Source organism: Pempheris klunzingeri, chromosome 12, assembly GCF_042242105.1.
Source record: "Pempheris klunzingeri isolate RE-2024b chromosome 12, fPemKlu1.hap1, whole genome shotgun sequence".
Lineage (NCBI taxonomy): Eukaryota > Metazoa > Chordata > Actinopteri > Acropomatiformes > Pempheridae > Pempheris > Pempheris klunzingeri.
This window is the reverse complement of record NC_092023.1, coordinates 14,573,113-14,594,932: the sequence shown is the minus strand read 5'-3', so window position 1 is coordinate 14,594,932 and position 21,820 is coordinate 14,573,113. Positions and strand designations below refer to the sequence as shown.

At 40.2% G+C, this 21,820-nt stretch overlaps 2 protein-coding genes across 4 annotated transcripts in view; one reads left to right on the top strand and one right to left on the bottom strand.

Annotated features, from left to right (window-relative positions):
* Positions 1 to 9,778, bottom strand: part of nckap1 (NCK-associated protein 1) — a 31,572-nt gene extending 21,794 nt beyond the window's left edge. For both annotated transcript variants that reach the window (XM_070840523.1, XM_070840524.1), the window contains exon 1: positions 9,481 to 9,778. In XM_070840523.1, the coding sequence (XP_070696624.1) occupies positions 9,481 to 9,588 (108 nt within the window). In that variant the 5' untranslated portion in view covers positions 9,589 to 9,778. The remainder of the gene's footprint in view (positions 1 to 9,480) is intronic.
* On the top strand, positions 9,122 to 20,305 carry LOC139210516 (dual specificity protein phosphatase 19-like). Of its 2 annotated transcripts, none has more exons than XM_070840526.1 (5): positions 9,122 to 9,248; positions 11,597 to 11,846; positions 15,100 to 15,146; positions 17,343 to 17,495; positions 19,993 to 20,305. In XM_070840526.1, the coding sequence occupies exons 2-5, from the start codon at positions 11,621 to 11,623 to the stop codon at positions 20,173 to 20,175; spliced, it is 609 nt and encodes a 202-aa protein (XP_070696627.1). In that variant the 5' UTR covers positions 9,122 to 9,248; positions 11,597 to 11,620; the 3' UTR covers positions 20,176 to 20,305. The 2 variants fall into 2 exon arrangements, with proteins under 2 accessions (XP_070696627.1, XP_070696626.1); XM_070840525.1 differs by lacking the exon at positions 9,122 to 9,248 and adding an exon at positions 11,091 to 11,225.
* Positions 20,306 to 21,820: the final 1,515 nt, after the last annotated feature.

Below are 21,820 nucleotides of genomic sequence, written 5' to 3'. Positions count from 1 at the left end.
AAAAAGACAGGGGAAAGAGGGAGAACTTAAGTAAAAGGGGGCACACAGAGAAATGGCTCAAGAGAAATGGCAGAGTGAGGAAAAGAGAGACAAGAAGTCAGAGAGAGAACGCCCTTCGTCATCTGAGCAGCACTATTTTCATTTCACTACCTGCCGTTTTTCCTCTTATCAATATTCTCATCTATTCCTCACAGGTATTGCTGTGTTTGCCTGATTTGCCTGACCGCCCTGACTCTGGCATAAAGCAACAGCGCTCATGCATTATGGGAAGTGTAATAGTGAATGGTGAGGAAGATGTGGTCCATGCATGTGCAATAAACAGAGTGAATGTGTAAAGTCTGTTGGCTACCAACACTGAGGAACAATCCTAGAAGAGGTCAGTGGCTTTGACCATTCTGAGGATTCAGTTCCTTGTGGTTCAGGATTAAGTTAAAAAAGTGGAAGCACACATTTAAAAAAGCCATAAAAAAGTAACATGAAGTTACCAAAATGAAATCTTCAACACAAAACTATGCTGTAAATGTAATGTTGCTACCCTCCATAAACACGTCACAGCTAATGGACCGACAGGCTTGAAACGGCACCACAACCATAAACCCGGATTTCAGTTTGCATGGCGATGAAACACTTCAGCCAGTACAAAATGAAACCACAAAACAGCAACACATGCTAGTTCACACAAGCACAGTAGGTAACTGACAACCTGGGTATTAAAAAGTGATGAAACACAGGCTGAAAATTCTGCTTTTGTTCACACACAGCAGTTGAGATTTTCACATTTCTTAACATTTGTAAAGCATTGCACAGTAGTCACGTTTTGAGTTGGGGTCCCAAGTTGAGTCGAGTTGTGGTTAGTGCAACAGACTTGGAAAGCTTCAACCCGCAGAGATCTGTGCAAAAAAAATTATTTTCTGAAATCGAGGATTTAAAGTTTCATCACCCTTTAAATTTACAGATTAGCTCCAACTACTACAGAATCACATCTGAGCTACTGTGGATGCTGCTGTTTAACTGCGAGTCAAAAAGGTAAACACTGATCAGCGTCTCCTGCCACTCTGCAACTGCTATAATTCAAACATGGGATGCAAAATGGTGCAAGTGTAAAGTGAAATTCACTATAAAAATTATCCTGACAGGTAGAAAAAAAGCGATAACCTACCCCATGAGCAAAATCAACTAAACAACATGTATCATGCTAACTACCTAGCCAAAGCCCAATTCAGTTTGGCTGTTTAGTCTGTTAGCTGAAGACAGTTCACTCGCTAAAACACCAGAGACTGGCATGCTGAGCTCGTGTAGAGCTGGGTCTGAAACACAACCACTACTGCAGGGTCTCGCACACAAAACACTGAGGGGATTTGACACGGGAAAACACACAACACCAACATGATTTCAATACCCATCAATGACACAGACTGGACCTTAAGTCTCAGCTTGTTTCCTTGCGCCCACTTCTCTCACACCTGATCAGATTTCCGACTTCAACAGCCATCGGTGCCCAATGCCAGTGTGTGTGTCTGTTTACTCAACAGCTACAGGCCAAAGAAAATCTGTTTAGGTGGGTGAGAGGCAGACTGAATTTTAACTAAGTTAAATGAGAAACAAGGAATCAAGATGTGACTGTGAAATCCATGCAATTGCGAAAGCACGAGTCTTGTTGTTTAGCTAACTCTGATGGAAGCACACCACTAGTCTCACCCTACACAACAGACTAGTCTCTACACGACTAAAATGTAGTTACCCTTTGACTCACGCCGGGGAACTGCAGAGTGAAAAACACTGTCCGGTTACTGCATAGCATTGATCTGCTGACTAAAAGAATGGGAAGAGCGTTTTCCATGTTTTAGCCCAAAACTAAAGGCGACAGTGAGGGTTTTCACTGTTGTGATGTTTTCACAGGCTCTTATGCTCTGTTTTGTGATTGTGATTTACTTACATACTTTTTGGTGCATTCAAATGACTGTAGGAAGCTTCAGCATCCAAGACTTTTGGGTAAGCTACCAACAGCGACTGTTTATAATGCAGGAAACTACTACAACCACATTACTGTAAGTGTGTGTCTCTCTGGTTTGATTTTTTCTGACAACACAGTCTGTAGATGTGATGTGATGCTGCACAGCAGCAGACTTGTCTATGTTAGAAATTACCACAAGCACTTGAAAGCACAAAGTTTTCATCACTGTCTGTTTTCAGAACTGTGTTACCGGTGACAGTAACAAGACTTTGACAAAGAAATAAAGGCAATTAACACATTGACAAACATTCAATGTAAACACCTATGCTTTGGATAATGGTTGGCAGTAATGTACAGTAAGTTATACATGAGTAGTAATTAATGGGCTAAAACATGCAAAATGATCATTCAAAATACTTTGAATTGTGAACTAGAGACCTCGCTTAACTTTTGTGGATGTGTCACCACACCAGTGCAGCATCTCACCGGATCGATTTAGCTTCAGCTACATTATCTGTTCTGCCATTATTACTCATTTTACCTTCGGAATTGGCTACCTAGCATCACAGAACAAAAGCATGAAGATTCATTGATCATTTTCTGTCATTTATATGGCGTGGCACTGTCCATTAGTGCTGGTGGTGGCTAGTGCAATAAGCTGGCTGGCTGGGTTTGGGTGGGGTGGGGTGGGGTGGGGGCTGATGGAAGGATGGATGGAAGGAGGGACGCGGTGAATGAAGGGACAGGGCATGGGAATAAGCCGAGAATCAGTAGTGGTCAGGGAGGAGTAAGGGAGCTGTTGCCTGGATACCAGAACAGACCTTAGTCTCGCCTCCACCATCGTTTCTCTGCTCCAGCTGAGCTTCTCAAAGGGTCCCCACATTGACAGACATATGGCCGGGGACCCTGTTATAGTTAGCACTGGGCCGGGGAGACCTACATCTGAAAACTAATCACGGCTGCTAATTACTGGATGAAATATTCAAATGACCCATGGCACCTTTTAAGTGATACTTCAGAGTGGTAAAACCACGCAAAACATACTGGTCTTCACTAAGAAGAATTACTTTTTGTCTGTCAATCCTCACAGTGTGAGCTCTCGTTTTTCACAAGGAGGGATTAACTGCTGCGAAAAGAGAAGGAGAGCTCCAAAGAATGGGTTGTTTCATGTGATTAGGAATAGACCCACTAGAGAACCACTACAACCTGCTAAAAGCTGGCTGACTGCCTGGACTGCTTGCTGGCAACAGAGTAATCGTCACTCGTCCTTTTACATTTGTCAGCATTATTGTGCTTGTTCTATATCAGAACACTGGGAACCCACTTTACAAAAAACCTTCACATTTTTTTAGGATTGAACAGTCACCTAAAAAAAGTGCTTGTTGGGATGAAGCAACTGTCATCGACATCAAAGTTGACATTCTTCACATCACTAGGAGTGACTAAGAGGTGATTAGTTGGTGGCATATTTAAGTGCCATATTCATAAAAGTTTTTCTTTTCCTGTACAAAACAGCAAACAATGTGCATGTGAATGCTGCTATCATAAGCGAATGAATAACACAGTGAATTTTCACTGAGGGTTGGTCAAAGTGACAGTGAATGGAGCCCAGCCTTTCTCTCAGCATTACAGATTCAAACATGGAGGAGGAGTGAGGCACAAAGGAGAGGACTGACAGATCAGTACAGGTAGCCAGGAGGAGGAGGAGGAGGAGGAGGAGGAGGGAGTTGAGGAAGGGTGAAGGGGGTGGGGTTTCATCAGTGGAAGGTGATAAACTTTGCAAACCTTCCAAACTTGTCCTTGCTGCATAGGAGAGGGGGGAAGCATTGGAACGGAGAGAAGAAGAGAAGAAATCAAAACAAAGAGCCCACCCAGACAAACTGCTGGATCACTGGTCTACACATTCGCTCACACACACACACACACGCACACATGCATGTCGTAAAAACAGCTGCTCTCATACAGGTGCTTTCTGCATATCTGAGAGTTCAGTTAGGGATAGCCATTCAGGCGTTTCTTTTCAACACATCACATAAAAAATACAGCACATGCTGCGCCAACATGTGATCATATTAGCACTTGATTTAACGCACACTGTCTTCAAAGTAACACAACGTGTAGTATCCCTGCCTACGCACTCAGACACATTGAAAATAACACATCCATTTTAAGAGTGTGGAAAAACTGAAATAATATGGCTGACACTCTGGCTCTGAGCAGCTCTCCTGTCTTATACTGAACAGTGTGAAGACAAAGTTTGGGCCCCTGCAGTTTTCACTGGCTGCAACACTTCTGCTCCATGGCTGTTGCCTAGTAACTGACAATGCAGTGTTCCCTGATCGCTGAAGCACTGGGCGCCTCATCGCTGGTGATACGTGTTTGAATTGATCATTTCATGTTGCAGCATGGGTCACTAATTTCTGGACACAATTGTCTAGGACTGATCTAGTCCCAGTTGTCAAAGACTGCCTCACCTATATTTAAAAAAAAAAAAAAAAAAAGCATCACTTCCTATTGTGTTCCACTTGGACTGTGATGGCACATTTAGAGAGATTTGGTTGAAACAGGGTTTAGCCTGGTAGTGAAATAGCAAGCGCAGGACTGTGGCTCCATATTGGTGAAAAATAGCAGGTCAAGGAAAAAGTTATGTTGTGGCTCAGAAGAGAGCAAAACTGATGCTGACTCGAGTCTCAGATGGTTATCAATGATTCTGCTAATTTTATATAGAGCGATAAATCGTAGCTGGTATTGGTGTATATGCTGGCTGAGAAAAATCCCAAATTAGGTCTGACATCAATCAATCAGTGTCTCCATTACATAGTCTGTCCATCAGTAATTAACTGACTGTAAACTCTTTTTTTTCCATTGGATTTTTAAAAAAAAACATACTTTGCAATAATCCTATAAACTGCATCAGTTAGCTGAATCGTGAGCTTACTAAGTAGATCGATTACTGACCAGATTCTTCATTAATGTCATTATAAAATTCAGTATTTCCACTGGTGGTTACATTCAGTCACAGTGGGCCACAAACATTTCTTAGGGCAACAGTGACAGCTGGTACATGATATTGCCTTATTTGTCATCACATGTCAGGTATCAGATTGGTAGGAAGTGTTGAGCATTGGTATCAGGAGAGGAAAACGACAGATTGGTGCATTCTCACTCTAATCATGTTGTCACATTGTTTACGGATGAGCAGTTATCTGCAGGAGTGATAAAAAAAAAAAAAAAAAAGTCTGATGCAGGTAAAATAATATTGGACTTTCAGGTTCACACGATGTAGTGGTTCAGATTAAACTTTGGCGTGATCATCACTTATTTGCTTGTGTTGTTGAAAATCTGCTGTTGGCATCTTCTGCTTCTTCAGTGTGACCTGAAGCAAAGCTCCACCAGCCACCTGTCGGTGCATCGGCACATTATCCTGACAGGTGTTTTGAGCTGATAATGACCAGGTTGTTAACAGTTAAACTTTCAAAGATTCACTGTCGATTTTAATGAAGCTGTGACTAAACAAGCATGATTAACTACACATTGTTGATTGGCCGGTTTTCTTATCTGTAGAGTTTCTTCTTGGGAAGTAGAAGAAAAAGGAGAAACAAAAGCAGGTAAGGAAAACAAACAGCGAGACAAAATGGGTGAATCGTTAACACTACAGTCATTATATTTTACCCACATTCTTTCTTATAAATGCATTTAACGCTTTGGCAATTTTGTTTAAAAAATGACTCGCATATATTCCCTTTCTGCAACATATTCAGGGTGGAATTTTACAGTGAATAATCAGCTCTGAGAGTATTTGCAATAGTGGGCATTACATAACAGAAATCCCTCCGTGTTTATGTGGAGTCACACTGCTTGATGAGAAAAGGGAATTCCTAAGCAAACACTTCAGCCACAGCAATTTTACTTTTAGAAGTCTGCTGCAGTCTAAACTACAGATCTTACTGACCTGGCCACGGAGGAGCGACAGTCTGCAGGTTTCCAATAAAACTAAACACTACAACAGGTGATTTTCACAAATTCACTGCACAATAAAAAAGGAGTTACTGAGCACCTGGTGAAGTCTTCACTTCCAGAGAAAACCTGCATACTCACGGCTCTCAATGGCACAGCTGCCCATGTGTGTTAAATCAAATAGAATAAATATAGATATTAAATGTGCCATCAGTCTGATAAAACTTAGTTGGTGCTGCATTTTTCCCAGGGGATCATGCCATTCGGACCATGATAAATTTAAGGAGGTCTTAAACAATTATACCAGCTCATAAAATGGCCTTGAAATTAAAACGAGGGGTAAAAATGCCCCTACGTCATCAGAGGTGCCCTTCATTAAATGTCATCCTGTACTTTTTCTTCAGTGGGTAATTATTCATGTGTGACTGCAGTAACTGTACCCTCTGGGCATTCCTATTACCAGGCTAAACTTTCTGGTGAATTCTGGGCTAAAACAAACAAACAAAAAACAAAACAAAACAATTTTGCAGAGCAGATTATGTTGATCAGTAAGTAAGTGTGCAGCATAAAGCAGGAGGAAATGTTGGCACTGCACAGCCAGTAGGAGAAGAAAATCCTGATCTCACACAAACAACTGCATCATCAAAAAAACAATCAATATTGTAGAGAAAAATAATAATAAAATAATAAAAATAAAAAACAGGCAAACAGTGGAGACTAAACTGGTTGGAAATAGGGAGGGGAAGAAGGCAATATCCTCTTCAATAAGACCTGCTGATGTCCAATAAAAGGAAGGTTGTGTATTGCTTTAAAAAAGCTCTCCATTATATCATGTTACTGCTAATTTACCAATATTCTCTGCAAATATGACTATTATACAAATGCAATTGAAATCCCCCAAAAATCTTTTCTTCTGAGAGGTGTATTTTCCACTTATTGGTACTTAATGGTAAAAAAGCAGAACAAGCTTCACAATTAACATTGAGCTTAATCAACATCTCTCTCGTGTGGTTCTCATTAGAATTTTTATTTTTAAAAGCTTTACACTGGTGCTTTCTGCTTTTAAAGCTTCACACAGGTGCTCATGTCGTTGCATCCATCCTGTGGCTACAGTCAGCGCTTCTCCAGTCTAGCTGCTAAAACTATTTCACTGTGTGTAGCATTTGTCCTTACACACAGTTACTGACTGTGGTAATGATAAATTTGTAATTTTACTAACTGCACACTTGCTGAGGAGATTGATGGGGGTTACCTGAGTGCAAGCAAGGTTAAGAGAAAAGAAATACCCTGTAAAGTGCTGTGTGCAAGACAAAATATGATGTTAGAAGGTCCACTGGCTGAAAGATAAGCACAGCAAACAAAAACTTTAATGCCACTCAGCCAAGATTAATTAAGGTGACTGTTACGGAAAATTTAGGGAACAGCTTATAAGGATTTCTGCAGCTAGTCGATGGTGTGTAATGAGTGAATGAGCTTAAAATGGAAAAGGACATTGCTGTGATTTTTGATGATAATATTACTGTTAGTGAGCATGAATTACTCTCTCCCAAAGGTAGAAACAAGACAACCAAGTCTGTCCCCCGTGTTTTCAGTAAGAAACATAATGTAGCTACTCCTCTGATGACAAATTAGAGACATATTGTGAGCACTTCAGCAGGGAATTTCAGTGGGAATTTCAGAAACGAAAAGATAAACCTGGTCTCCAAATCGCTATTGAGGGTACCAGACTCAATCAAGAGATTATTTCTTTCAGTTCTTTCATTTCTAGCTTTGGGATGCAGTTGTTATTGGATGCTGGAACGTTTTTTTTTTTTTTTTTCACAAGGTAAAGGGAAGCATATAAAAAAAACACTGGAACAGCATTTTAGGGTGAGTATGTTCAGAAGCCTTACTGTGAGGAAGATTAGGACAGATATGAGGATGATGGGACAGACAGAAAGAAAAAGGAAGGAAGGACGTAGGAAAGGAAGGGCGTACTGAGAAGAGTTATCGGCAGTAAAATCTCAGTGATTGTGTCTGACTGCTCATACTGTCTTAGAGCCCCTGCAGAGAATAAACATATAGATCTGTTCACGATTCAAAGTAAATGTTAATATTTTTATATTCATTTACTTGATGATTACTTATTATCTGACATTTTAGTTGAGGGTCAAATTATCTGATGATAACAGACTCCAGGCCGGATTAAATGCCAATGAACGGGAAACAGTATGGGCTTTCAGACACTTTAACTTCTACTCTGTACTGTCTGAAACGTTGATAGGATATGACTGACCTCTTTCTCTCTCTCTCCCCCTTTTTTATTCATCATACATACCCAGGAACAAAGGCTCTTCCCACACAGACAGACCCACTACTCTTTTCCTCCCACACACAGACCATTGGTGTAATACATGAGCAACACAGTTAAGACTCAGTAACATTAATAAATAAGTTATATTCTATATCACTGTGTCTATTGCGCTGTAATAATGAGTGCAGAAAAATAAGCACTGCATGTTATATCAGTGTACATAAGAGGCGCTTCAGATATCTAAACAGTAAAATCTATACATTTGTACTGAAGTAATTAGCTTTAGTTAATCGATCAATTCACTAATTAACAAACATGAGATGACCTAAATGAAGCTAAATGCCTGCTGGGTAAAGCTAGCTTTCACAAAAATAAAAAGGGCTACTACAGTTATAGGTTTTTATATTATGTTTGTATATGAGTTTTTATAGTTTTTTGTTTTATTTTTTATTTTTTTGGGGGGGGCAATGCTCGTTAAATAAAATGAGCAGTTTTAAAGTCATCATGTTGGATTCTGTTGTTATAATGAATACTTGTACTAGCTAACATTAGCCATGACTTTAAACGAGTAATCCAATGATTACTAAATGTGGTTAGCTGCCTGCTTAGGTAAAAGACACACTAATATATCTACGTTATATAGATATATTTGAACTAGTGGCCGCTAGCACCAGATTGCAGCCGTGTCTGTGGTATGTGTTTGGGTGTTTTGGTGTTTTGGTGGAGCGGAGACGACGCCCGACTGCTAGCTAGCTTAGCGGCGGTTAGCTTAGCCACCAGCCGCCATTACCAGCCGACGTTAGCTAGGCCTAATGGTCTGCCGATATCATCTCAGAGGCTTCATTTGACGGGTTCAGTTTAAATTATGCTTTCTGCTTGACAGCCATTGGCCATATTGCTAATGATACGTGTCTACATTTGTTTAATGCAACAGAAAATCAGTTTACATCGTAGGAACCAACGGGCAACTTTACCGCAAGCTAACGCGACGGTTTGTGGCTAGCCTGCTTCTAGGGATGCTAAAGGGACACATTTAGGAAAAACGTAAGTCTACACAAATGCATATTGACCTTCTTAGTAACAATGGCTTATGTAGAAGACATCGGGGTAAATTACTCTAGCTACAGTTAACAGTGCTAGCTAGTCAAGCATTCACACCGTCTCTTTACATTAACACTGACACTCGTTTGGATGCAGGTGTAGATTTTATCCATAAAATCAATCTGTGAACAGCTCCATGTGGTTAATGAGGATATAACTGCGTGTGTGGGCGAACCTTTTTGATATTGTAAACACGGGTCAACATCCCGATGCCCCTGTCGTTGAGGATGGTGAGTTTTTCTGCCAGTTTCTGCTGGCTGGGCTGGATCACTCCCCGAGACATCTTTGCTCGCTCTTCAGTTAAATCTCCAATTCAATCCAGGAAAAAAATAAACTAAATCTCCGCAGCCTTTGGTCCGCAAACGAAGAGAAGAAAAGAAGCTGTGATGATTATTCTGGTGTTATTAGATTTCGGCCATGTTCAGATATTCGGGGACAGTAGTTTCCTGTACTCCACCCCACCGTCTCCCTGCCTGCCTAGTGTGTGTGTGCGGGTGTGTGTGTGTGTGTGTGTATTTTCGGTCACTGGGATGAGGAGTTGTCCTGGTTTTCATCGAGACTGGATACTGACGCGTTCACGGACCCTCGGTAAGAGGAACCTTCACTGCCTGGCGTGCCCCAGTTTTTTTTTGAATATGGGTTTCTCATAACGCCTGTAGACTAATACGGTAAAAAAAACACACGGATGCAAACTAATAACCATTACCTGATACTTAACTGCACTACTACTTTAGAGTAAGTTTGCATGTAATTTTGCACAATATGATGACATCTCTGCACCTCATTCTACAGCTTGCAGTATGTACTGCATTTGACTGAATACAGTTTGTTAATGTCACTGTACATATGTGTGCATGTGTCTACACTGTACATACACTATTGTATTTAACGTCATTATATATATTGTGGCCTTTGACCTTATTTGTTTTTTTGTGTTTTATGTATGTATATTTTGAGTTGAGTAGCTGCCGTAACACTGGGATTTCCCTTGGAGATTGATAAAATACGCTAAGAGATAAGATAAGATAAGATGAGATAAGATAAGAGAGACTTTATTTATACCACACCGGGGAAATTTACTTGTCACCGCAACAGAGGAGACAGAAAAGGTGCAGAAATAAACGTCTCAGTAGTAGAATTAGTGCAAAAACAAGGTATATAACAAAATGTAAAAATAAATGCAAATATATAATAGTAGAGAAAAATATATAATTGCATATGAAATATATACGTGTGTATTGCACAGGATATTGCGAGTGTTGCACAGTCGTAATCTAAGTAAGTAACAATACCACAGTGTATACATGTTTAAAGTCGTCTTACAGGCATACAGGCAAAACCATGACAACAAAATGAAATGAAATGAAAGTATCAAAAGTAAAAGTAGTCACTGTGCTAAACGGCCCATTTCAGTGTTAAATTGTGGAGCCTTCAAGTTCCCATTAGATGTATATTTTTTTATCTTATGCACACGAGATGATATTTTGTGTGCACAAGTTGTATTTAAAATAAAACTAACTGTAGCAGTCAAAGTAAAATGTGGTGATGTAAAAAGTGCAGCATTTGCCTCTGAAATGTCGTTGAGCAGAGGTCTAAAGCTTGGCTAAATTGGATATAAGTGAGTTAAGTACAGTACTTAAACGGAAATTAGCCCCACCCTGAGCCTGCTCTTGCTTACTCCCATCATTTCCTATTTGACTGCGTGTCCGCGAACGCCTCACATTGTTGACGGAGCTTCCGCCTGAGCTTTGCTGTCAGTGTGAGCTGAAGCCTTTTCACTGCTGCCTCAGCCGCTGTGCTCCTCACACTGCTCTGCAGCGAAAATGCTCGAGCTCTGATCATGCTAGGCCCCGGATCAAAGCAGCGGTCATCTAACTAACTATTTCTGGATTTTAGTTGAATTCGGTACTTTTAGACCAGGTGGGTGCACGAAGAAGGGAAAACTTAAATGATAAAGGTCCGTGATTTTTTTTCAGAATCAGCCTTTATTTGGAGATGTTCTATACATTAATGGCCACTTTTCAGTTCAAGGTTTTTTTCGGTTTTAGGTTAGCCTTAGAGAGTGCACCAAAAAAAATCACTCAGGGCACTTTTGTTCACCCTTTAAGTCGACATAAAACTGTGTAACATACTTAAAATCCACTACAAGGTAACCTCAGTTAAAAAGAAAGCGGCGTGGACACACAGTATAGTTTATCTACCTCCCTATCACTGGACATAAACAGGTCACCTCGGTCTGTCTGACCTGATGCTCCCCCTCATAGTAACTATGAGTCTTTGGTTTGTTTCAGCTGGCCCCTGTGAACCTTGGTGTGATGCATTCACTGGCTCAGGAGATACAGGACTTCTCCAAGAGCCGTCTGAAGAAACAGTGCACGCGTGTTACCACGGTGACAGGCAAGAGGCTGCTGGAGAGGAGGAGTGATGGAGGAGAGGGGGGGGAGCAGGTTGAGGAGCTGGAGGAGGCAGGCGGATGTGGTTTTGTAGAAGATAAAAGTCTGGACCTTCAAGTTGGCGTCGTTAGACCCTTCCTGCTGCTGGGTAATAAATACCATTAATACTTATACTACTACTCTTACCAGCACTACTAATAGTGCTAGTCCGCTATTGTTTTTAACTTTTATTTGCCAAGTATAGACTTTAGGTCCTGTGAGCATGAACACCTAAGATGAATACTTTTGCCATTATTGGTAAAATTTTTGTACCTAATGAAAGTATTAAAACAACTGCTACAGCAGCTACACTAACTACTACAACTGCCTTTACTACCATTTGACCACCACAAGAGTTGCTATTACTACTTGCCCTGTGCTCACAAGCCCACTTGAAATAAATCACAGAGCACTGCTATTACTCCTACCACTGCTACTATTACTATTACTATTTTTTTGTATCACAGTTAATTACTTTAATAACTTTGAAAAGGCCCATGAAGCATCTCGACCATTTTTAGTAAAATACTCTCTCCAGAAGAAGAAAAACAAGATAAGCCATTTCCAGCAGAGTAAAATCTGTTGATGTAGAAATAGAAGGACAAAGAGCTTATTTTGATAGTATAAAAACTACAAGTACAGTTACCCAAAGTAATTATAGTACTGGTAAGTATCTGATAAAGTACCCTAAAATCTACAGCTGCTACTGGTACTGCCACTACACTACATAGACAGGTGTTATGGCAGATTTATGGTGGGAAAACCTTGCTGGATCTTGTGAGGTTTTGTTTGTCCAACAGCGTTAGTTTCACAGTGTCTCAGTCACTTCAGGATTCCAGGTCACAAATGCACCAGGTCCTGGTTTGTTCCTAGTATATATAAATAAATAAAGTCCCAATAAATCAATGTAATTGATGTTGAATTTGTCTCAGGGAGCATGGTGATGTGGCCTTCAGCTGGAGGACGCAGGTTGACACCCTCACATGTCAGCATGTATCGGTCCTGCTGAGGTGTCCTTGAGCCTGACATTGAACCCTCTCACGGCCGTTCACTTCTGCGGCGTAGCTGAGCTTTGACCTGACTGCAGGAGAGAATCAAAGAGAGAATTTCTCAGCAGGGATCAATAAAATATTACATCTGTTAGGCCTAGTAGAGGGGACTCTTTCCTATCCAGACCCTCACTGCTAGTAGCGTTAAACTGACCACAATTGTTACGACACCTTACAGGGTCAATGCTTTGACAGAGAAACCACCTCGAAATGCCCCTTTGTCGTTGTGACAGTCTGCCATCGGACAATGGACACACTTTTTGATTTGCTTCTTTCTTTTCTCTTGTCTAAGCCCATTTCAGAACTTGGCGAGCAGCGTTTTATGTGTAATGCTCTCGTCACAGTTGTCTTAATATATGTATACATATATAACTTTATAATTTTGTCATGTCTGTATGAATATGACCCATCTTACAGAACAGACACCAGAAATAAAGACTTATCTATCTGTTAAATATGAAGCTACAACCAGGAAGCTTGGCTTAGCTTTAATACTGGAAACTAACTCTTGGCAAGAAAGCGAATAGCATATTTTAAAGAAAACTACAGGTTTGATGGCAGGATGTCAATCATAGATATCAATCAATGAGGACAGCGAACTAAGATTGTCATTAGACAGTGGAAATTGTTCTCTTTGCATAGGACAAGAAAGATCTTGAATCTTAAAACAATAATTTTTTCCCCTGAAAACCTAAAAAACCCACCAAATCTCAAGATACATCGGACAAAGACGATGTGTAATTGTAACATACAAGACAAGTCAGTGTAGAGGAAATCAATGTTTGTCGAACAAAAACACTGTGATGTATAGTTCTGTTTCTAAATATAGATGTAATACCTCAACAGAATAAAAATGACTGAGGTCTGTCTTCCGTTGTGTAGCAGATTGAATTTGGTCCCGTGTCACGCTCGCATTTAGAAATGCTCTAAAAATCCTGGCATTCCTGCCTCTTTTCACAGATGTGTCAGTTTAAATCTTCTCCCTCTACACTGATGAGGCTGGAGCTGGCTTATTTCCAAAGACACTCTATCCGTTGGATTTAGATTTACTTCCCAACGCACCATGAATTTGGCATTATGTGAAAGTGGCTTTGGCGACTGCAAAGAGTGCAAATATTGCTACTTTGAAGGCAGCGAGCCGATGCAGAGTATCCACTTTGGAAGTCTGGAGGAAGCCCTGCCATCATATTCCGTTTCCTGCCCATATGTCTCTCCCACATAATTATCCAGCTCCCGCTATTTAAGACGACCACCGCTAACTTCATGCAACTGAAAGACACTGTTGCCTCCCCCCCGTTTTAACCGTCTCCCTCAGTGATTGTCTGTTTTTCTCCGCTGAAATTGCCACTTCTGTTTGCTCTTTCCCATTTTATTTCCTCCATTAGTCTCTGACCTGCTTCCTCTGCTGCATTAGTCATTCATCTCTTGCTGTTATGAAGGCTTGTTGTCACGAAAATGCATTTGCTCAGTCTTTTCATGAAAATCATAAACTTCCTTCTCTGCAGCTGCAGATAATATTGAATGTTTATTTCAGCATTTTTTTTAAGCCTAGCCCAGTGCTGCTATACAAATCATCTGATTCCCATGCCTGATCTTTTTCTGTAGCTTTAAGCTATCTCACTGTTGGTTTCTGCTGACTGATATCTTCCTCTTTGGTGTTGCAGCTGTTTAAAAAAAAGTTTTCTGTATGGATGTTTTCCTACTAAGTGATGTAGGTGCTGATATCCTGCAGCATTTGCTTTCTGTGGCTCAACTGACTGTCTTTATGCTCGGTCTCTATGTTTGTTCCCTGGTTTGTTTTATCAGGAATGAATCTCCAGGAATAAGCCTTTCACATCTTCTCAGACCCCAACATGACATCTTCTGATCACTTATATTGTTCAAGTTTAAAACCCAAAGATATTCTGCTTGAAAAAAAAGAAAAGAAAACCAAAATAGCAAGTTCTCGAATCTTAGAAGTTTGTTTGGCACTTTTGCTGGATAAATGACTCAAAAGATTAACTGTTGCAGATTAATTTCCCCTTTGTGTTGTTAATTAGTAATGAAAATGTTTACAATTTTAACAAATCCAGCAGCATCACCACCATCATCAGAGTACAGATAGCACTGTACTGTTCAATCAAGTGGTACTTTTTGTTTCTCTCATGTAGCAGTAACAAAGGCGATGCTGATACATATTCATGTGAAGAACCAGGAAAACAGCATTTGATACTTCTATAACTGAGTAATTATTGTCAGTCTGCAGGAAGCATACGGTTTGATAAGAGGCATGCCCTCCTGTCTGTCTTTTCACCCAGTTGTCTTTGCTTTCAGCCTCTCAGGATGCAGCCCACGACATTGACACCCTGCAGAGATATAAGGTCAGTACAGAGGGATCAATAGAGCGGGCATGACCTTGCCTTGTAGTGATCGCATGTGAAGTGACATGAGATTAGATGCAGCCATGTAGGAGTGCTGCTCCCGCAGGTCTGCAGCTAGTGGCCAGGGGAGCTTCATGACTCATGCAGTGACAATTCGGCTCAGTAGAGGGAGTAAATGATTACAGTAAGTCTCAGCGCTGCTCCTCCACATCAGAGAAATGTGACTGCTCCTCTCTGCAGTGGCTGCTCCCAGGCACGAGCATATTGCCGCCCGTGCAGTCTCAGGATGATGAATTGGAGAGATTGTAAATACCTTCACCCCCTGTTACTGCATGAAAGCCTGACTGTCTAATAACCAAACCAACCAGGGTTTCCCAGATAGCTATTAAAGCAGAGGAGACCTGACAGTGGGCTCAAAGGACAATTTATAAACTGATCTATTCTTACCAGTGGAACATTTCATAAACAGCTACTAGTATCTCAGTAGGACCGCAACATTGTGTATTCTACGGTGAGTGTGTTTACACCACATGCTGTGTGGAATCCTGAGCCTCATCTTGGTTTTGATCATATTTGGGATATAATATTTACATGGAACATTGAGAAACCTTGTTATCTGCCTCCGTGTTTCAGTGATTCCATTTGTGTCCAGGTTAACAGTTGAGGCGGAGCCCAGTTTGGTTTCTGGCTGCCCAAACTCTGCTGCATTTGCCTCTCGGCTGGATTTTGCTTCTCTATCAAATCTTTAGTAATGGATGAAAAGAGCAACAAAAAAAAAAAGATTGAATCATCTGCATTGCTGAAGTCAGGCATTCACTTTTATTACAGCAGGTGGACCTAAATTACACCATCAATCATGATATTTTTTTGTTTCACCGACTAATTACTACATAATTCGATCTGAGGACGCACCTGCGAGAACATGGTAGAGAATGATCATGAAACATGTTGAAGGTGTTTCTATGAATGTACTCCAGCTAGCATGTCCAGGTTTTCAAAATAAACTATATATTGAAGTATTTACTTTGTTGTATAAATATTTATTTTGGCACATGCTGTTTTATTTAAATTAAGTTGTATAGAGTTGTATCTGAGCAGGACAGAAGATAAAAATACTGCTCCTTTTTTCTGTTTATTGTCCCTGTCAAACTACTTAAATAACATATAAATCAAGAAATACACAGCTAACCAGGATTTTCCAAAAGCCCGACCAAAACCTAGATACATGTAAACATATTTAATCAGAGATTAAACATGCTCTGTACCATCCTGTGCTTTTATTAAACAGAAGGGGACTTTATGGCTTCCCTGCACTGTCTGTGGTTGTCAACGCCAAGATCATTAGTTCCACCTTAAAATGTAAATCTTTATAAATCGAGTTAATTTTTTTTAAAAAGGCGCTTTAGCTTTTAGCAAATGTTACTCAAACTTAAGTAATTTGCAGCATTTGCTAGGGGGGCTATTTTTTGCTGCGGATTAATACACACTTGGTGCTCTAGTAAGTATTTGAAACAGCAAGACCGTGCATGTGGCATCAAGTCAAAATAATATGGAGTGTTTACATCCGTGGTAATGAAGGAACATGTGCACCAGTGCAACAGTATGATTTGTTTGTGTGTTTTTAGTAGCTTCTGGACAATAATGAAGCTCTATGACACAGAGGAGTAAAATATATGAGGCTTTGGACACACAGATGATAAACTCATCCTTAGTTTTAGTCTTTTCATTGGCTTTATTGACAAATGGAAAAAAACACAATATCACCAAAGCTGTCCCTTAACTAGTGGAAAAGGTTGTTAGCAGCTACGAACTGTACAAAAGCACAGTACAGCATCAGATTCCTACATGTAGATGAGGAGAGAATTTAGCTCTCTGAGGTACGCTGAGTTTAAGTGAGAGTAGTCCGATACTGCAAAATGAATTGGAGCCATCTGTCTTCTTTCCCGTCTCCCCCCTCTCCCTCTTTTTCTCCCTCTCTCTCGCTCCTCCTCATCTTTCTTCCCGTTCTCTGTCAGCCCTCTTCTCTGTTTCCCGCTCTGTCTTTCTGCCCTCTCGCTCGGTCACGTTCAGGCGGTGTCGTGTCATCAATATGGCTGACAGAATATCTCTCTTGCCAAAGCGAAAACAGCCTTTAAAACGAGCCAATGCTCAGGGGTCATTTGCTCAAGGAGTGTCATGTCTCTTTCCCCTTGTCAGGTGTCTCATGTGCTGAATGTGGCCTATGGAGTCACTAACCTGTTCCCAGATCGGCTGGTGTACAGGACGCTTCAGATCCTGGACCTCCCAGACACTGACATCACCTCATATTTTGGAGAATGCAGCTCCTTCATAGATCAGGCACGAGAACAGGTATATATGCAAAAACACACACACTTAGTATTGACTGATTTGTTTGCTTATTTGGGTTTTTTTTGCTCACGTCTGTATAAGTACGACGCTTGTGAAGCTTGTGAAGCTTGTGAAGCTTTTTTACTGCTGTCTCCGGTGGTCACTGGCAGCTGGTCCTGGGCAAGAAATGGTTCAGCACATAATTCCCTGTAAAAAAATCCTCTGAATTGTCCTTTTTACACATCAGGCTTGATAGAGATTAAACAAAGAGATAAACGTATTATTTGGTTGTGCTTTAGTGGTGCTGGCAGGCAGATTTGGATATCCTAGGGCATCCTATCCCAGTTAACTGTTAACCATTTCCAGTTGTATCAATGTTTTCATCTAACTCTCAAGAGCAAGAAAATAAACACTTCTGCCAAAATGTCAAATCATTTCTTTAGGTACAGAAATATTTGATTATTATCAGCAGAAAAGGCCTCTTTCAGCCTTATGTGTTTATATGATATATAATTGGTTTAATATACATAATTCTGATAAACACATTTTCTTTTAGAGCTGCATTTTAATCTTATATCTTGTTCAGATGACGGTAAATTGACTTACTCTGTTTGCTGTAGTTTAATTAATTGCACAACAATGCATAATAACTTTTAAGCCCATTAGAGGTTTTTAAAATCTTAATCTGTCGTGTGAAGAAAAGCATTTAGATAAATGTATTAGAGTAAAAAAAGTACAATATCTCAGTGAAACCCAGTGGATTAGAAGTGTAAAGTAACATGAAAGTCTACCTCTGACAGTTGCAGACATGTACACACGGGAAACAGACAAACACACACACACGCTGCAGTTTCATGGTTTTACCAGATAAAAAATGCATCGAATCTATTAAAATATGTCTGTATCTACTTCCCCTCAGGAGGCTCCTGTAGCCTAAAAATGTTGCCTTTTATATCTGCCGGCTAATTTAACATGTCAGTGTGCACTCGCAGCTATTCTGCTACCTCACTGTGATGCATTCACACACATCTACAGCAGTCAGTTATCTGGAAGTCAGCACAAAGTCGAGGAGGGTGGCCAGAATACCTATTAAAAGACCACGCTGGGGTCATTTAATGTAGAAAGTCAAGATTGTCTCTGCTCACACTTTCTCCCTCTGTCATCTCACGTACGCTTTAAGGGATTATTTCCTGGCAGAGACTTGCATTTCTTCCTGTGTGTGTCAGGAGATTGACCGTAAGCAGAACATAATGTGATGTGAGCACTGATATGAAAACGCTCAACTGGAGCGCAATGAAATAACAGCAAAACAAGAAACTCTGACAAAACCAAATTAAGTCTCCATGTTCGCTGTGATGGATTATCTTGCTCAGGCAATTTTCAGTCTAGAAGTTTTCTGTTGCTGACCTGATATGTAATTATGGTGACTGCAGACACCAGCACAAATAATATACAGGGAGCAGAGAAACCTTTTTGATTGATAGAAACTTATAAAAGACTGATATCATTGGTGTTGCCTTTCTGTATGTTCTGTGTGCTTCATTTGATTGTATGTTATCCAGAGGAACTGATAACAGTGTTAACATGTCAATCACAGCAACCAAGGCACAGCACGTGTGTGTAGCCAAAGCTAATTCAACTCTTCTGTCCCTCAGTGGCTATTGATTGGCATGTGGAATAAAAAAAATGTGCTTACAGTTTCTGTTCTGCTCCATTTCAGCCAGAAAAGCAACTTTATTCTGTGATGAGAGGCTCCATGTTGAATAAAAGAGACAAATGTGTTAATATGCTGAGCTTCACAACTGAGCCTGCACGCATTGTCTAAAGATGTGGCTGGAATCTAAAAAATTCATTTCCAGCCAGGCACTCTAGGCAGTAAAATAATTACATCAACATTAATATTAATCATATCGCAAATTTTGACACACACACAGAAAAAAACCACAGACACAGATTTATTCCGTCTCGAATTGCTCCGTCTAATGCTGCTTTCAGAGATGTTGGAAAGTCAGAAATTGCAGATTTTCACTAGGAAAACTGCAGTGAAATGACTCTTCAAGCTGTAATTTTTTTCCAAGCTATCTGATGTCATGCCAACATGGTGAATGCACACTGATTTGTTAGGAAATGTTTCTAATTTTAAATGACAAAAACAACAACAACAACAACAAAAACATTGGTGGCATCTGGCCATGTAGATAATTTCAGTTTTATGTGCTGATGTTTTCAGCCTGTGAAACTTCTGCCACAACCCCAATATAACAGAAGTGTAATTTTTTTTAAATGGCACTTTCCAATGTTGAACACAACAAATTAAATCAAATTCACCTCTTTTGTATTATAGTGGCAGCAGAAATTACATAGATGGATATCTTAAAACCTGAGCAGACTGTACAACTGGGGATAAGTAGACAATTATGTTCATTATTATGGTGAACTCACCCTTTAAAGTTTGGCTGAACATCTACACTTTATGTTTGCCTTCCTAACCACTGTTTCCCTGTTTCTCTTCCCATAGGATGGTGTGGTGCTGGTCCACTGTAATGCGGGCGTGTCACGCTCTTCCTCCATTGTGATTGGCTATCTGATGTTGAGGGAGGGGCTGTTCTTTGATGATGCGTACAGCCAGGTGAAGCTGGCGAGGCCCTCAATTCACCCCAACCCCGGCTTCTACCAGCAACTACAAAGATACAAACCTTAAAGTGGCATTCATTCATGTATTTTTTCCCACTTGGAAGTCGTGGAAGAACACTGCCATATCACTTAGGTTAATGTGGTGAACTTGTTAGTGACCAGTTGCTTGTTCATAGCATGCCTTTGCCAAATCAATTCGCAAATGTGAATTAGTCCGGAACCTCTCAGTTCATGTCTACTTTCCATGGGTCTTTATCAATAACAAAATGCTTCTAGATGCAATTGAATCGATCTACAACCAATCAGAGTGGCCCAGTGCTGAGCATAAATTCAGCTTTTACCAATTCCTGTTAGAAGTACAACAACCACATTTTTCTTATCATCAAATGCTTTAAGTGCAGTTATTTGTTCATCTTTTAAAGAAAATATACTTTATACTACTAGTTTGTTCAATACTGATGCAATATTCAACAGAACATTACACATAAGCAGCAGCCATCTTGGTAGTACGGTACGAAAATCGTCATATCAAACCAACACCATATCACGGATGTGATCAGCTCGACCCAGGCCAGGCCAGCTGGAAATCTGTCTGAACAGAAGCAAATAAAACATAAGTTTGCAGATTTATCTGGTTCCCAGAATAGCCTGTTTACACATCCAACAATTACAGTAAATTTAGTATTCGCTCTGGGGTTACAGTTAGCTCTGTTTTGGTCTCCACCGACTCCTGAGGGAAACGTCTGGTTCTTCAGCCGTTAAATGCTTCCCTATGTTCACCAGCTAGCTGCTAAGTGTGTCTGTCTGCCATTTGGTGCTGAGCATGTAGTGTACAATGGGATTTTAAAGCTTTTCACTGAAAACAATCTGCCACTTCTCAAAGTAATGAGAGCTGGAAGAGTGAACCAAAACAGGAAACGTTCTGTAGAGCTGAGCGGAGCTGCAGATTTGTTGGTAAATTCTCTGTGAGTTTGACACTATGACTCTTTTCACATCACGCTCAGTCATGTGATCCATTGTTAACTTAAGAAGATTGATTAATGCTGCTTTAACGAACTACAAATCTTAACTTCAGCCAGAGAGGAAGCCTTAAAAGACTACAACACCCACAATTCAGTGTTGCACCAATCGCTGTAGACTTGCTTTTCTTTTATCGGTGATAAACATTTTATTTAGATAAAAATGTCCTGCTGGCTTTCTGTTTATACGGGAGCATTTAAATCACATCTCTTGGCCTTCCTCAGTGGATGGAGCTACTAAGTTGTCATGCAGATAGTTAAGTTGTTATCACATCTATCTATTACGTATTTTTTTCCAAGATGATAAGTAGTGTTTTGTGTCTGTGTTCATGCACTTATATGTCTGCATTTCAACCCTATGAGCTAAAAATACAGTCAGTAAGTGAAAAACTGTGTCTCTCTTTCATTCCACAGCAGGAAAAGCTTTGTTAAGAAACTGATTTCCTATTAGATTTGTTAATTTTGGAGGTGCTTATTTTCTTTGCAGTATAGATTGTTTTCTAATTAAGCACATACCAGTTTTTCCTCAGGTACATACAACTTGATTTCTTTCTGCTTCGACTACACAAACAGATACACCATCAATTATAATGATTACCCTCATTGCCGCATTGTCTCTATGAATTTAACAACTTCGCAAAGTTGATGCGCTAACCTCACTCCCTTGAAATGATTAGTTTGTAATTAGCTTGA

What these genes read in the sequence shown, in the direction of transcription:
- LOC139210516 (XM_070840526.1), top strand. Translation starts at nt 11,621, where the DNA reads ATGCATTCACTGGCTCAGGAGATACAGGACTTCTCCAAGAGCCGTCTG. An exon ending in ACACCCTGCAGAGATATAAG is followed by an intron (nt 15,147 to 17,342) that starts GTCAGTACAGAG and finishes TCCCCTTGTCAG; the next exon opens with GTGTCTCATGTGCTGAATGT. An exon ending in TAGATCAGGCACGAGAACAG is followed by an intron (nt 17,496 to 19,992) that starts GTATATATGCAA and finishes CTCTTCCCATAG; the next exon opens with GATGGTGTGGTGCTGGTCCA.